This window comes from Thalia democratica, chromosome 5 (genome assembly GCF_965202585.1).
Source record: "Thalia democratica chromosome 5, ktThaDemo2.hap1.1, whole genome shotgun sequence".
NCBI lineage: Eukaryota > Metazoa > Chordata > Thaliacea > Salpida > Salpidae > Thalia > Thalia democratica.
Genome location: NC_139169.1, coordinates 64,465,289 through 64,483,363, shown reverse-complemented (window position 1 = coordinate 64,483,363; position 18,075 = coordinate 64,465,289). Strand labels below are relative to the sequence as shown.

General features: G+C 25.4%; 1 protein-coding gene across 1 annotated transcript; it reads left to right on the top strand.

Annotated features, from left to right (window-relative positions):
* Positions 1-9,105: 9,105 nt before the first annotated feature.
* Positions 9,106-10,050, top strand: LOC145836747 (E3 ubiquitin-protein ligase DTX3-like). The gene has a single exon (XM_082944524.1). It carries the CDS (start codon positions 9,106-9,108, stop codon positions 10,048-10,050), a length of 945 nt encoding a protein of 314 aa, XP_082800650.1.
* The last annotated feature ends 8,025 nt before the right edge of the window (positions 10,051-18,075 follow it).

The window sequence follows — 18,075 nt, the reverse complement described above, 5'->3', positions numbered from 1 at the left end:
ATCGGATATAAGTTTAATTTAAAACTACTTTGTGTAGACCCACAAATAAATGAGGTTAAAACTTATTAAAGTTAAAATAGTACAAACTTGCTGTTTGTTAAACTTTCCGATTCGGTATAAAAGATGATTTTTTTTTAAACATGAAAAATATTTTTATTCAAACTTAAAAATTTATACATTACCTACTAGTAGCTGCAAAGTCCTAAGTTTATGTTTTAAAAATTTATACTTATTAGACTATTTATTAAAGGTGAAACTCCAAACTAGTTTTTATATAAAAAATTTTTTTTGTAAAAAAATATGCAATATTCTCATTCGGGTAACAAGAAAAAAAATGCAAAGTTATTCAATTTGCTTTAAAAAAAAGACTTACATAAACTGTTTCAAACGAAAAATTATATGTTTATAAAATGATTTGAATATATAAGAAGTACATAAAGGTTTTACTTTCCAGCTGCCTTGTCAGCTATATTTCTCTTACGCAATACCAAAACAAGATTTATGACGTGAAAGTACATTTTTATGTTTAGGTAACTTAAATTTCTGTAAACCTTTAACAAAGCAAGTAGACTCGTTCCTAACTAAAACATGCTGGCATAATTGAAGTTTCCTGTTTAAACAAAGATTTGTCGTTTTGTTTGACTGCGTATTTATTAAAAATTATCTATTGTTTTAAGATAACAAGATATAAGTATTAAAAAAAATTAAATAAATTTTTATATGTTGAAAGAATTAAAGATAAAGATAAATAAGTAAATATTACATTGCTGGTAACTCCCTATTTATGTATATTCATAGTCTAAGTATTGAAATCAAAACTATTAACTGTCTGTTATACGTAATTTGAGACTTCAAACAAATCTATATAACAACTCATCACTAGTATTATTTTACTTTAACTGTCAAAATCATTAGTACTTTAAATACTTTTAATACGTCAGTTTAAAACAAAATACTCATTATAATAGATTTTTCTTGACTAAAAATGAACATCTTGAAATGAATAAAAAATTTCTGGTTTAATTTAGTAGTAAACCCTTACTGATAATTACTAAAAACTAATTTTGAATCGGTTTTTAATTTGTTTTTAAATTAACTTTGTTTAGCCCTATAAATGAATGACGTTAGGACTAAATAACGTTTAAAAAGTGCAAATTTTTATCTTGCTGTTGTAAAACTTTCCGACAATAAAAAAGTATTTAAAAACTTGAAGTTCAACAAAAATTTTTGAATATATAAAAGTACTTGAAAAGAAACAATTAATATCAAGTTTGAATCAAATTTAAAAAATATTGCCTTTTTTATTTGTATTGAAAGCATGAAAACAAAAAAAATTACTTTTCATTCAAAGAAAAAGTTATATATCATCTGCTAGTAGCTACAAAATAATAATTTATTCGATTTATAAATTTATACTTGATGGACTGTTTAGTTTAGATTTCATTTGGAACTAGTTTTATAAAAAATAAAACTTCGTTAATAAAAATTTGTTAATTATTCTTATTCTCTAAAAAAAAAGTAAAATGCAAAATTATTTGATTTTCTTTGCGAAAAAAGAGTTACATATAATGTCTTGAACGAAAAACTATTTGCTTATAAAATGATTTAGGCAAAAAACTAACGAACAACATAAAGGTTTCACTTTCCAGCTGCCTTGTCAGCTATATGTCTCTTACGCAATACCAGAACAAGATTGATGACGTGAAAGAACATTTTCATGTTTAGGTAACTTAAATGTCTAACAATCTATGACAAAGCATGTAAGTTCGTTCCTAACTATAAAATGTTGGCATAATTGAAGTTTTCTGTTTAAATAAAAATTTTCGTTTTGTTTGACTGTATATTTATAAAAAAATGATCTATTGTTTTAGGATAAAAAAAATATAAAAACAGAACTAAATTAAATTAAATTTTTATCAATTTTTTTTTGTGTCAAGAACTTAAATAAAACTTCTTATAAAGCTTTTAAATCATTTTAGGCTTGAAAAAATAAAATAATGTTGAAGATAAACAAAAAACATCTATTCAAATTTTTTGAAATGTGCATGAAATATAGTTGCTTAAAAAGTTGTTTTTAACAGTGTACGGTAAACTAAAACCTCTTTTAAAGCTTGAACTTAAGTAAGCACATCCATATTATACTGTTTTTAATGACGTTTTAAGTTTTAACGACTAATTTTATAGGAAAAATAGTGTCATTAATGTTATATAAAAAATTTATAAACAAACTTTGAAGTTTAAGAAACTAAAAGTAAAAACAAGCAACCAAATAGTATAGTAACTAAGAAAGTTATAAAACCTTAAAGCAATTGTTTTAGAAAATTAGTTTTGAAAGATAGCCTTTAAGTTTTATTAAAGCTGCTTCAGTCCTGCTTGTCCAATACTTTTTACATTTATTGAAATAATTAAAAGCTTTAAGTAAACAATCATTGTAACTTGCAGTATGAATCGACCGAAGATGTTCAATTTTTCATCTAGAAAAGTCTATTATTTTGAGTATTTTGTTGTACAACGACATATTGAAAGCTATTTTAAAGATTTTGACAGTTAAAGTAAAATAATACTAATGCTGAGTTGTTGTATATATTTGTTTAGAATTATATTAAATAAAAAAGTTTGTTTAACAGTTTTGATTTCAATACCTTGACTATGAATATACACAAAAAGTGAGTTATCGGCAATTAAATATTTACTTATATATCTTTAATTTTAGTCCTCCGGTATATAACAAATTTGTTCATAAAATAAAAACAAACTTGTAAAACAGCAAACTACGCAAAAACTTAATTTTTTTTTACTTTGAGTAATAAACAAATAAATTTACAGCTACCTAACTTAGTTTTTTATTTAAAAAAATCTTATTAGCTTAGACTTACTTAAAAATTATGTTTTTTTTATACTAATCTACATTTAATTGGACTGTTCTTTAAGTATATTTGTATATGGTTTAATGAGTTCGAGCTAAAACTAAAAGTATAACTTGAAAATAAAATCGTATAAAATGGATTTTTAAATTTATGTAAACTTGAAAAACGAAACTTTAACGAAATATCTCATGTTGCCAAAATAATTTAGACTGCAAAGAAATTTACAAACACAACGTTTTGTACATTTACTTACAATCAAAACACTAAAGCCATTATTACTAATTTACAAATATTTAAAAATTTTAACTTTCATATAGACCTTAAAACGTAAAAAGATAGTTATTAAAGTCGTTAAACTTGCACTTCTTACCTTTTAGCACTTGTATACTTTGGAGCTAAATACAAGGAGTATTTATGAATTATTTTCATAATTTGAGAACTTTCAGTTATATGAGCGCGTGATTCAGCAAAAATGTCCCCTACTAGAAGCTCAAATGAGTTTCTTAGCGACCAAAGTCATCTAAGTGAGGTAGAAAACACGAGAGTCTCAAAAAAGTTTAGTGTTCTAAAACAATTGAAGGTTCGCAAACGACGAACACTTATTCTTATCTTTTGTTTTCTTTGTTTTAACTAACCAGATGATAAAATAATGTTTAGAAAATTTTATTGTAAATATGCAAAATATTTACTATTTAAAGATTGACACGAACTAATTGAATGTTAAATGTTTTTATTTTCTCCTACTTCCTTACACTAAAATACTGAGCTGCCGAAATTTTTACATGCAACTTGTCACGTGCAAATATCTGAAGCGTGACGCGAATTGGCGGTAAAATCAATTCAAATTGTTGACAAAACTTTCTTTTGAAGTTTCACGTTTTTGTATTAGCGGCTCTCATAAGTTTTTTGTTGCAAAGGTAAAACTAACTGCTTCTGTTGTTTTTCTACAATTTTTAGTGTTAATGTGTAGTTGTAGTGCTAACTGTGAAATTTAAAGTTTAGCTTTTGACACTTCTCCGTACAACTTATGGTGAATTTTATCATTTAATATTTTTAACGTTTTGTACAAAAAAACTGAGCTGTAAAGTATTAAACTTCTGTGTTTCAATCCTTTTTTGTTTAAAGTTTAATAAAGAAAGAGTTTAAAACATGCAACTTTAAAAGTTCAAGTTCTTGAAAATCTTTGCAAACTAAATATTCTTTAGAATTTTAAAAATATTTTGATTACTAGTAGTTTTTTTTTAATTTTCTAGCTATGAATTCATTTAAAAGAAATATATTTTTCATTCTTATATACTTATATATTTCCTATTTAATTAGTTTTAAGACAAATTAAATTCTATGTATGGTTTTTTTTTTTGAGATGTTCCTTAAAAAACTAGGGTAAGTTAAACTGTTTAACAATAAAAATTACTTTTCTTTTTTTTTTCTTATAGCATAAAGGAAGAAGAAGATTGGTTTAAGATTCTTTTTGAGCAAAAATGGAGAGAAAGGATAGAGTGAAATTATTTTCCAAAAAGGCAGGAAGTACATGTTTCACTTGTTTTATTTTATTTTAAACCAGACCACAGTTAGATTTAAATTTTTAAAAAGTTTTGACCATAGTTAAAAGGTTTTCCTAAGTGTGATATTTTTTATATATTTGTTAGTATTTGCAATTTTTTTTATTGCAACAAGTAAATTTATTGTCACGTATAGTTTATTTAGAGTAGCCCTAATTATCATTTAGTATTAGTTAAATTATTGCTATTATCTATTAAAATGGTGTAACAGGATGTCGAATTGCATTTGACAACTGATTAAATTTAATAAAAAGTTTTGAGTTAAGTTTCTTGTTCATCCAAGCGTTTAAGAGAAAGCTCGCAAGGCTATGTTATACTGATGCAAATTAAGATAAAGAGAAAATAAAGATCATATAAAATGTTCCTGTCATAATGTTGATAAAGTTCAGAACATTGCTATATAAACCAGCCACAGGAAATGATGGAGGCATTTTATCCACAGCATGCTGCAGGAAACATGTTATTCAAAAAAAAATATTTATATTGTTCTGTTGTGTTTTAAAAATATATTTCTAGTAATGTTACATTTTATAAATATTTTATTTAGATACTAAGTAGTGACACATTGTTTAATTTCATACATTCTTAAACCATATTCCTGTTAAGTTAAATTTTATGTGAAAGTGTTGACCTTGTTTAAAGTATTTTCTGACTATAATGTTCTCTACATATTTGTTAGTGTTTGAAATTGTTCTTTGATATTATATGCTCTTTCATTTCATATTTATTTTTTTATAGAGTAGCCCTAAACAACATTTAGTATCAGCATTTAGTATAAGTTAAGTCTAAAATATATTTATGGTTTATAGTAGTGTGGTTGTAGACTTCACTATAACCCTACAATGGTTTATAGCAGTGGGTTTCAAGGTGTACACTGGTGCACACTAGTAGTAATGTTATTAGTTTAGTATTATTTAAAATTTAAAGCTAGTTTTTATATTTACAGAAAAACTAAAGAGTTTTTATTTAATAAAAAAATACTTTAATTAAGATAAAAATAACTAAAGAATAGTAACAATTCTTATTAAACAGATGCATGGAAGTAATAATGAATAAACTGTAAGTAACAATAAATAAACAGTAAGTTTTAAATAATTCAAATAAAGAAATTATTATATTTTTATTAATAATTAAATAGTGCAAACCAAATCTACAGTCTCTAATTAATACAGAGTTGCAACACACTGATGCTAGTTTGAATTTTATAAAAGTTTTTTGAAAATATCAGGATGGTTCAATATATTCTGGGGTTCTTATGTAAATCTCAGGCTAATTAGGTATGCTTTTTAATAGACCTCTAATTACTCTAATTTATTAATTTTAATATTTAAAAACTTTGTTCTTGAAAATTAATTTTATTTTGTTTTTATTTTGTTCTCTTGTTCTGACAAAAAAAAAATTAACTGTATATTTTCGAGTTTTTAATTTGTCTTTCTATATGTTTTTTTCTTTTTTCTATGAATCAGGATGACTAGACTAGTTTAATGTAACTCAAGATAGATTATTTTTACTCTCATCAATTATTTAGCTCTAAAAAGTTGTAAACCTTTCAATAACCAGTTTTAGGTTTCAGTATGATTCAGGGTTGCCACACACTCAGCCTAGTTAAACTTTTTTTAGAAATACAATCTCACTAAGCATGTCTTTTTGTTCTTGCAAAAGGTAGTCTAGCTTTATTATTTCTGTTAAATCTCTGAACACATTTATGTCTAAAAATTTTTCGCAAATTATAAATTTTTTTTTATGATCTTATTTTTTTAATAATAATATTAATTTAAGTACTGCTACATACTTTGCTTTTTCTTTTCTATTTAAACTTAAGTTGACACAAACTAATTTGTTGTAATTCATGCAGAGTCACACACATTTAGTATTTCTCAGGACAGTATATATTCTTTAAAATTCACAGGATAGTTTAAAAGTTTATTTTGAATCTTATTTCAATGTTTTTTTTATTGAATAATATTCCTTTGTTATAGTTTTAATTTTATGTTTTTTTTTTGTTAAAATTCCAATACTTAAGATAATTTGAACTTTTTATTTTAAATTTCATTTATTTCAATCATTTATTTATGATTTTTTATAAATATTTCAAAAATCTAATTCTCAGGATAGTTTTTTGACTCAAAGAGTAACAACCTTTTTTACTCAGGCTGATTTTGTTTCAGTTTTAAGAAAAGCAAACTTAACTATTACTTTTTGAACTAGGTATCTCAGTTCTTTTGCTTATGAAATATATAAAGGCAGCATTTTGGAATAATTTCATTAAGAAGATTTATTTTATGTGATTTAAAAGATAATGTTACTTTATCTTTTGTTTTGTATTCTATTAGTATACAACTTTACATCAACAACTAAAAATTTTGTATTTGTGAAATATTAAGTTAGTTTTTTTCTGTTTTAGATATTTTACAGTTCTTCAGTTGTTTTACCTTACTTGAGCTTTATAAAATAAAAGAAAACTGTTAATTGATATCTCTTTCAGTGTTTTTATTATATGATTGCAAAAATAAAGGTAGTTAGTTTTTTAGATTTAATATTTATTACTTAGCTCGAATTAAAAAAAATATATAAAACAATTTTTTTTTGTAATATTTATATTTATTAGCTAATACATTTTATGTAAAACTTTTTTTTTTCCAACTGTTAATATCTTGTACTATTTAGCGTTTAGCCTTATTCTAGAATTCCTAATTCCGGAATAAGGCCAAACAGTACGAAATATGAGTTTTGTTATCGATTTTTACTTAGCTCGAACAGCCGGAGTTAGGAATTCTAGAATAAGGCTAAATAGAACAAAACATTAACAGTTGGAAAAAAAAAGTGTTATATAAAATTTATTTGCTAATAAATATGAATATTGAAAGAAAAAAATTAAGTTTGTTTTATATATTTTTTTTTAATTCGAGCTAAGTAATAATTAATTAAAGAAACTCATTTTTTCTAAGGGGCCCCACACTAAAAGTCAAGCCCCAATCAAATGGATTTTTTTTATATTAAAAACAAAGGACCACTTTCTAAAATAAAAAAAAAGGTTTTTGTTTAGCTAATAAAATAAGGAAAATAATTTGATCTAAAGTTTGGACATTTTTAAAAAAATTGTTCAAGCTAACTTCAAACTCGTGAATTTTTTTTCTGAACTGAAGGCCGATTTTTATTTTTAGTTAACAACCCTTTTTGTCTTAAAGATAATGTTCAAATTGTCTGTTTGTTAAAACTTTGATAAATCAGGTAATCAACAAGGTTGCCACAAATTCAGAATAATCCTGAATATTTGATGTTAGAATCATTTAAGCTTTATTAATTTGTTATTTAGTTTTTAACGAACATAATCATATTTTTTTTTAAACTACCTTACTTAATTACAAACTGGTTTTTGGTTAATTAGAGTTTCTTTTTGACTTGAAAGAGTGACAAGCTACAAGTTAAGCTACTAAGCGAAATTAAAATCCTAAAATGTAGTATTTATATGTATCAAACTTCATAAGAAAATGTAGTTTAAATTTCAGTTTTTTTTTTTACCAGAATGATGTGACAATCTGTTACAACCCTGAAATTTTCTTGAATTTCATAAATTTCAGTCTGTCTGCATCAACTGTACGGAAAGCAACAAGATATATATTATTTTCAATTTAGCTGTTTTTAACTCTTTTTTTGTTGTCATTTTTCTGTTTGTTTTATATCTAACAAAAGATAATACAATCAAAGTCAAATACATAGTACTAGTTTAAGCATGTAGTTGATATTAAATAAAATATTGTATGAGTACTGTACTGGGGATTATGTGGTGATTGCAGATATGAGTTCAATTAATAAGCATGTAAGACAAAGCCAGATAACTAAAACATCGTTGTGAAAATAAGCTGAACCAAATAAAAAGGTATATAAAAATTAGGATGAAATAATAAATTCCAGCTTGTGTTATCAAAAGGTTCGCATGTAAATACAAACTTAGTTATGATGTATTAGCGCCGCTAGTGGGTTCCATAAAAACATATATCATTAACATAAAGCCTCAAGAATATATCTAAAAGGAGAAATATAGAAATAAAAGTGTTTACGTAGTCCAATCACTAGCGGTGCTTTTTAAAATTGTATCTTGGGATGCACCGATTTTATTTTTAGTAGTTTGGTGTACACAGACTTTGATTAGTTTGAAGACCACTGGTTTGTAGGTTTAAAGTACATTACTAATATACTTTATATATAAACTACCTTGAGTAACCAAGACAACATTGTTGTTTACAACTAAAACAAAATTTAGCAGTCTATAACTCAGTTTTGAAAATAACTTACAGCTTCCTATAACTAAAAACTTCGAATGATATAAAGCTCATAAATAGTGTTATATGCATATAGCACTTCTAAAAACTTTAACTTGTCTTTTTTAGTTTCTCGTTTTGTTGCTAAATTGATATAACTGCCAACTCTAGTTAACCAACCCTAATAAAAATAAAACAAACCTTATGTAAGTGATTGACAATATGTACTAAATGATTAAAGTTAAAAAAATTTTAAGCACACATATTTAAGAACGCATTTTTTTTTGTTAATATCGTGAACAGTGTATAGGTTATTTCAAGTATATAAACTAAAACTAGTACTAAGCACCAACAACATTTAAATATAACATTGTTTATTGTTTTTACAGAAAAGTAAAGTTTATTAAAATAAAAATGCACAAGTATCAAATAGCCAGAAGAAGCTTTTTAAGGGATATTTTTTTGCGAAAAACTAAATGCTGCTACGCTAGAAGTAAAAACGGTGAAACATTGTATAAAAGGAAGATGCGGAGAAATAGCTATATTAGAAAAGCAGTTAAAAGCGACTGTTTTTTCATGCCGGAACCTTACGATTATTTAAGAAAAAAATACAAATTTAAGAGGTTTCGTTCGAAAAATAAAATTTGTAATGACGAATGGACTGACATTTCTGAAAACTACTGCCGTCTTGTACAAGGAGCAGAATTTTTGTTAAATTACGAGACAAATGAAACTAAAAACTCAGATAAATGTTTCGTCTCAGTTTCAAATGATCAAATTAATTGTGAAGATGATTGCGATATTTGCATGGAAAAGTACAATAACGGAAAAGAAGTGAGTAGAATGACTCGATGTGTTCACATGTTTCATACTCATTGCATTCAAAAAGCTTGTGAAATTTCGCAGCGTTGTCCAACCTGTAGGGTTTGTGGTCCAAAAATGGAAGGAAACTGTCCTCCTGGAAGAATGTCATGGAAAGTTGTTGACAACCTCTATGGAAATAGGAGACTTGCTGGGTACGAGAACTGTAAAGTTATAGCAATTAGATATGATATGTGTCGTGGTTTTCAAGACAGTAAGCAACAGAATCCTGGTGTTGAGTATCGAGGAACAATGCGTGATGCATACTTACCAGACAACCCAGAAGGCAACCGCGTTCTTGAGTTGTTTAAAAAAGCGTGGAAGATGAAGAAGTCTTTCACTGTAGGTAGAAGTTTGACTTCCGGAGAGGATAACTGCATAACTTGGAATGACATTCATCACAAAACAGACCCTTTTCCAAATGCACAGTATGGGTATCCAGATTCTACATACTTGACTAGGGTTGTTGAAGATATGAAAGCAATGGGGATTTATTAGTATTAAAAATGTTAGCTGCTCAGTTATGTATAACTTTTTCAATTGAATTTTCTTATTACTATTGAATAAATTTAGTACGTGTGTAATAGTTTATTGTTTAGATATAATTTACTGTTGTTGTTACTTGTTAAAGCACTACTAAAGTATTTTATTTGTAAGTTGGATGAAAAAACTAACTAAAGCAAACTTTAATAGTTGTTTGCAATAAAGTTAATAATCCTAAGTATTGGATTTATTTACTGTAAAATTAATAATAATATATAATAACTCACGGGTATCAGATAATAGTAGCTAGTTTTTTTTGTAACTAGCCAGTTAAAAATTAAATTTGATTTTTATATCTTTGACTTGTCCTAGCTGACAATACTTGAAACTATTTTCATGTGAAAAATCAGCTAATAAATGGAATATGAATACCACTTCTTTGTTAAGGAATTTAAGATTATAATTACTGTAACATAAAAAATAAACGAAAGAATAACGGCCCAGACGAGATTAATTATATAGTTTTACATTAAACTATAAAGATGACCGAAAAATACATTTCGATAACATTGTAGTAAGATTCTATCGTATCTCTCAAAACTTGAAATTAAATTCCCATTTTTAAACTAAAATTAAATTAAAAAACATTTTGCAGGCAAATTAGCCATAACGAACGCATAAAAAGCAAATGTCTTTACAATAGTTAGGTATTTTTTATATCGATTGTTAGTCACATATTTAGAGCATTGCCATTCATTCTAAATGTTTTATACGAGTTTACTTAAGCAAAGTCCCGGTTTTTTTCTTTTAGAAAAAGAAATTACACATTAGACCAGAGAAATTTGAAACAGATCGTTTTACCACTATATACAAAATAATACAAAAACATTTGCAACACTCATTGTATTTTTTTATAAAAATCGAACGTTAAACAAAATAAATATTAAATAGATAATTTAAGGCAAGAACATTAAATTACTTTATTAATAAAATAAACCTATTATATTTCTATAATATATTATTTATATATATATATATATTATATTTATTATTATTATATTATAATATTATAGATGTTAATAAGTTAGTTGCTTTTAGAAGTTTAAATAAACAAATGTGAAGTAATCGAGTAACTTTTGCAATGGTTTGTTTTGTCGCAACAACAAAATCGTAAGTATTAATCAAATATTCTTTTTTCTTGTAGAAACAATAAGTAAGTTAAATTGTTCTCGAACATATATTGTATATACCTTAATATTAGAGATTTCCGTAATTTACTGGTAAATTTTGTAAGTAATTCTAGTAATAAGTAAGGCTATATTCAATAGATGTTTTTTTATTAAATTTTATCAGATTGTTGCCTATTCACTTTTTTAGAAAACTTTTTTTCAAATTTAAATATTTTTAATTAAAACTTTTTATTAAATACAGGGCGAAAGTTCCTAATGGTCCACGTTAGTAAAAATGTTGTTTAAAGTTTTTTATATTTATAATATAACCTTTTTTTCTAAATATGAATACTAATATCTAAAACTTAAGTTAACATTATTAATTTTTTGAAGTATTCATAAAATCAAGAAACACTTGCTTTAGATTTTAAAGATAATCAGTATTTAAGTTTTTCAATTATTTTTAATAAACACTTTAAGTTATCTTTATCTTTATCAACGAGTGTATAATAAAGATGAATGATGGACCAAACATATGCCAGAACAAAAGAGGACACAATATCGTTGTAATTGACCCAACTACAGATGAATATGAATCTGCAGCTTTGATACTTATAAGAGTAAAGTTGAGGTTTTTGTTTTAGATTTTTTTCTCACATACATTAAATTATATATAGCTTTAATGTTTTGTATTGTTAAGAATGAAACTATATACTTCATCCAAAATGAATATTTGAATTTGCTGCAGCAAAGTTAACGTTTTATTGTACAAAGTTGACCTTAACAACTACTTTTGAGCTAACCTAAGTTTGATTTTTTAGCGAAGTTAAAGGTCCAAATCAATGACATCACAAACCTGTTATAACTTAGGTTTTTTAAATTTCATTTTTACAAAAAACACTACTACATAAAATCTACTAAAACTTTTGTATGAAGTTTATAAAAGAAAGAAAAAAAAGTCCAATCGTTAAAACATTATTGACTTTTTAACTAGTATCAAACATACAATACTATTGAGATAATATTTAACAAGGCCAAAAATATGGTTTTATACTTGAATAAATTTAACATACACATGATGATTATAATGGCAATAAAAGTTATCCGTGGCATTGGGAGCAGTCATGGATAAATTATGTGGACTCATTCGGTTCTAGAACCCTGCAAAACACAAAGGAGGCTTGGTATAAGTATGATGAAAAAGTAGATGGCGACGTTGGATGCCCATTCACTGCTTGTTAGTTACATCTTTTATAGAGTATGATTAAAATCCCTTTGAGCTTGTCTAAAGGTAAATAAGTTTTTGGCTTTGGCTCTGATGCCTTTCGCCGATAAGACTCTTTTTATTGTTAAAAAAGAGCATTACTTTTAAAAGTTACTGTTGAGCAGGGTTGCCAGAAACAAACTTTTTCCTAGTAAACTCTTTGTTTGTTTTAGGTAAAAGTGTCATGATAAAGTAATTCTATGAATCAAAAAGAATTTGAAGTTTTAATTAACTTGTAGAGTTAAATTCGTTATAAATTTATTAAAAATTTTAAAGCAATTTAATGTTTTTAAGATCTTAATAAAGGCTTAACAAAGTATTTGTTGAAATTTCGATATGACGGTTTTTTTTTCTTCCATCTATTTATTGCAACAAGTTACTTTACTTAAACTAATACTTACATAATGGTCATGAAAATTTCCAGTAAAAAAATTAAAGTAATACAAAATTGTTTTGCTTTCGTATAAACCGCAAACCATGGAAGTTAATGACGAAGAAGTTACCATTTGTGAACGGAAAGAGACGATTTCCGTGGTTGATGAGGTGTAAGTACCAGGGATAATACAAAGAATCACCTGCAATCTCTTGGATGAGGCGTAAAACATAAAAACTTCCTTGCTTTCAACTACTTTGCAGCACATTAGTTTTATATCACAGTTTGAATTATTAAATCACATTAACTCATTACTTGTATTTAAAGCTACATAAATAAAGCTAGCGACAAATAACCTTAGGGTAAATATATTCGTTTCAAACTATTTAGTTTGATACTTTTTTTTTGAGATAAAAGTTTAATATAAACAAACAAAATAAAACTGTTTAATTTTCTGAATTTTATTTTATAAAATATGTACCTAAAATAAACTACACTCTTTTAGTTTTTCTACAATCAATACACAATTATTTTTACACTATAAAATGTTGTAACCTTTATAAAAATAGTTTATTTTTGTGAATTCGTTTTTATTTCTAGTTTGCAATAATGAAGCCTAGCTTTTTAGGATAAACTTGTGTGGGTCTCGTAAAATTATATGTTTGCCAAGAAATTTTGACTTACTAGATTATGCAGTTTTTTTAATTTTTCAAAATTAAATAACTTTACTTTTAATGTTATAAAAGCTTACATTTATGTGTTGTAAGAACATAAAACTCTTAAAAACAAATTCGTAATTCATTGATAAAATGTTATACTTTAAACTTAACTTATTATAAAATAGACACAAAATAAAGACCTTATAATCCGTTTGATTACTAACTGTTTTATTTATATTTTTAAGGTGTAGTAGACTAATGAATTAAACTACTTAAAAAACATACTATAATGTATACGTTAGTAATAACTTATATTTAGTGTAGTTTTTTCATTATACTAGTCTACCTAGTTAAATTAAATTTAATTTAATAAATCAAAAATTCATGATTTTAATAAAAATAAACAACTAGCAGTAACTAGTTTTTTAAACAGTGCTCGTTATTATTACGTAAATATGTTTAAGATTTATATGAGTTTTATACAAGCGTTTAAGGTGTTTATTTAGAATGGAAGTTTAAATCCTGCTGTTAAAAAAATACTGAAAGTATGTTAAAAACGTTATAAAATGATTGACCTCATGTTATAGTGTTTTTCTAAGTTTCAAACAGAAGCTCATAAAAAATCTTAAAACAGAACTACGTCATATTACTAAAAATACATTAATATATTACAACAATTTTCTTAACCAGGGGTGAGCAGCATTGAAAGTTAAATAGTTAATGTTTATTAGAACTAAATCTTTACGGACCATATTAACCTAAAACGAGTCTTTTGTAAGCTATCGTTATTTTAAAAAAGTTTCCTTTAAAAAAACTAATATAACTAAAAGCAAATATGTAACAAAATGCACATTAAATAACTGGTAAAGTTACTCACAAACGATAAAAAAGCAAATTAATAATCTTTCTTATAGAAAAGCATAAACTTTCTTTTTTGCAGTTGTGTTTTAGTTTTAAATCATAACTCGAGTGATAAATTTTTGCTTGACAGGCATAATTGGGTTTGCTGGTTGCATTTTTCCAACACTTATTATAAACACCTAGTTTTTTATGCTGTAGTTAAAATTGGCTTGTGTTTCTAATTTGTTCTAAAAAACAACATTTTATAAAAAATGTTGTACGTAAAATTAGCCTGTTAACATAAAGTGAGCTGATATATGATGTATGTAATAAAGTGTAACCAAAACAAAAAAATAAATAAAACGTTCTGTAATTTCAAAAACCTATATAAAACGTTTTCTTATTCAAAATTTAGATTTTTTTATTTATTTACTTTAACTTAAGCAAATATAGGCTTTCTACTTTATTTTAAATAAAACACAGTAAAATACATTGCAATAGGAAATTCTGACTTAAGGAAATAACACTATAAACGCAATTTTATTTGCTTTTTTGTTTTTTTTTGAAACTGTCTTGCAAACTTTAAACAAATTTACAAAAATCACTAAAAGAAGAGTCTTCTGTTTTTTTAGATACATTTACTACATCGTACCTTATACAACTTATAACATTACTAATTGATAGTAGATCTGATTTTTTTGATAAAACAATCTAAACATTTAATAATTGTTAAGATAAATTGACCAACTTAAAAAACTATATATTCCAATTAAAACTACAAAATTTAAAATATATTTAAATACAAAGATATAATTACTAACTAATAACGTCCTGGAAAATATGTCAAAAGGTATTCTTGGTGTACGACTCGATAACCGAAAGATTCCTCGTAAACCAGGACTTAGGACAAAATATTTTGAGCTTTTTTTCTCCTTTAATAAACTAACATTATATCAAATATGTTCACATAAAAATATGTCTTGTATAAACTTTCAATATAGTTATTTGTCTTAAGTAAAAAAGATTGTTCAATTTACTAAAATTTAAAGAGCTTAAAATATTATTTTTGAAAATGTCGCATGTTTTTGGCACCGAAACCTGATGTAAATAAAATATTTGATTTGTCTTTATTTATTTATGTATAAACTTTCAAGAAACTTCAATAAATAATCAATTTTAAGCTTGTTACTAATTAACAAAAAAAGTCTTAACTATTGGTTGTTACTTTTCTTTGTTATTTTTTGCTTTTGTTTGTTTTTTTAGAAACTAAAGCTTTTCTTGCTTAGTGTGGTTAAACAAAAGAAAGAAAAATATCCATCTACTTTTCAATTAAAACCATTTTAAAACCGCGTTGAAAGAGCTCTTCACATAGAGAATCATAAATATTTATAACATAAATACAATCCTCAAACCAAATCTAAGCTGCAAATGCGCAAAATAGTTCATGGTAAACACTTCAGGACTTAACACTATTCAAAAATTCTGAGTTGAAGGCAGTATATTTTTACAAACAACATCTTCTTACAGTGCTGGCTCCAACAATTAAGCAGTGTTGATTTTTATTCATATTTTGTTAGTGCTTTGAAGTGTGGATGAAATGCTTAGCAAAACATTGCAGCTACCGGTTATTAGAATGCAGCTTGATTGACATAAAGTTAGGCGTCAGTGGCCAATATGCTTCAAATGGGCATCCCTATTCAATTAAGTATTGATCGGATACCTTCTATTTACTATTGTTAAGTTTTAAATGATATCTAATTAGTGCTAGAGTTCTTCAAAAAAGCTTGGATAATGAATAAGTCTTTCACAGTTAAAAAAAATGAACTATTTTAGCTAACAAAAATATAACTTGGAATAACTGCATCACAAAACAACTCTTTGTCAAACTTTGAGTTTGTATATCTTGATTCTACTTACTTGACTAGAGTTATAGAAGATATAAAAGCAATGGTAATTTATGTTTTTTAGAAAAATAATCTAATCAATTATGCATAATTGTTTCAATTGTACTTTCTTTGTTAATATCAAGTAAAGTTTTTATTGTGACTAACTATTAGAAATTCTCAATAGCTGTTGCGTTTTACTTAATTAAGATATTATCGTTTGTATTTAAATATTTATTAAATAATTAAGTTTCCATTTACTTGATGAACAACTAGTAGGTTATCTTTAGATTATATTAAGTTATGTGAACATGTCTAAGTTTCAACTTAAAGTCAAAATAAAATAGAAAGCTTACATTTTAGTCAATAAACTTCTAGCTTTAGATTTGAGCAAGTGGTATTTTATCTTTTTGTTAACTAGACTGCAGGTCAGGGTTTCCTAAATCAATTTTTATGCAAAATGTTGGATATCGCTCCTTATTTTTCGTAATCACTTTATCATTATTTAGCCATATCATTTTTAACCAATATATTTTTAGGCCGCCTTACTGATTTAAGCACCCTGAAAGCGAAAAACACCCTTAAAAGTTCCCAATTTGGGAAGTATTGCTGAAAACACGTTTCCAAAGTTAAAAAAACACAATCTCTGTTAATACCTAGTATTTGAAAAGGTAGAAGTAAACCAAAGCTACTTTTCTCCTCGTCATTCAGTAACAGTATTCTTTCGATATACGTTTGTGTACTATTAACTTAAGAATGAAACCACGGTAGAATAATACATACCACTTTAGCACGAGAGTTAAATTACGCTATAAAACTAGGTGACGCTCTACAACAAACAACCCGAAGCGTCATCATCTATCAGTCTAGCTATCACCCACTTAAGTAAACTTTGCGGCAAAAAAAAGAAGGTATATTGGTCTATTAACAACAAGCTTAAAAGCACTAGAACTCCGATGTTAGTTTTATGAGTATCCTTTGTTTTTCATAAGTTCTTGATAATTTTATTTCTGTTTTATGTTATCAAAAATATGCATAAAATAGATTAAACACATTAATTAAAATATATTAGACATAAAATAAAGTAAATATGTAGTAAAAGTAAAGTATTTATAACATGCTGTTTAATTTCATGCTATAAAGATACCCATGAAAAAAGTTTATACTTGTTCTTTTAATTTTATTTACTCTTTAGATTTCAATTTTTGTTAAGTATTATGTTAAATAGGGTGAATGAATACAATTTTGTGATGTTTACCATAAACATTTTATGACACCTGGATAATATTAAACTATTCACAGGAGTAGCTGAATCTTTAAATAGAACTTGATATAAAGTAGTTATAAACAAAAAAAAAATTAAAACATTTTATCTAATTTTACTTTTCTTAAAATACAGAAAAAAAATTTGTGCAAAATGAAGTGTTTAAGGTCTAATAAACACATATTTTCACACAAAGAAGATTACACTAACGTCACTGTGTTTTAATTCAAGTATAAATAAAATTACACAAACACATTTGCTACAATACATAAAACTAAGCTAAAATAATTCTTTGTTCATAGATATTTAACTCTAAAAAACAATAAGAACTATTTAATAAGCAACACGTTTGTGCTACGACATGTCTTAAAACATATAACAAGCATCTAACTTTTTTTTATAAAAAAAATAAAGCAGTCACATTTGCGAATTTCGTTGTAGTTGAACATAAAAGTCAAATGATTATTAAACGAAATTAAAATAGCTTTCGGTTAATTTAGTGCAAAAATTCAAAGTTACATTTAAATAAAATATCTAACACTGTTTTAGATATCGATTAAGTAAGTTTTTTTCCCGAAAATAAATAAA

Bases quoted from the DNA above. Each gene is read 5' to 3' on its own strand.
- LOC145836747 (XM_082944524.1), top strand. From the start codon at position 9,106: ATGCACAAGTATCAAATAGCCAGAAGAAGCTTTTTAAGGGATATTTTT.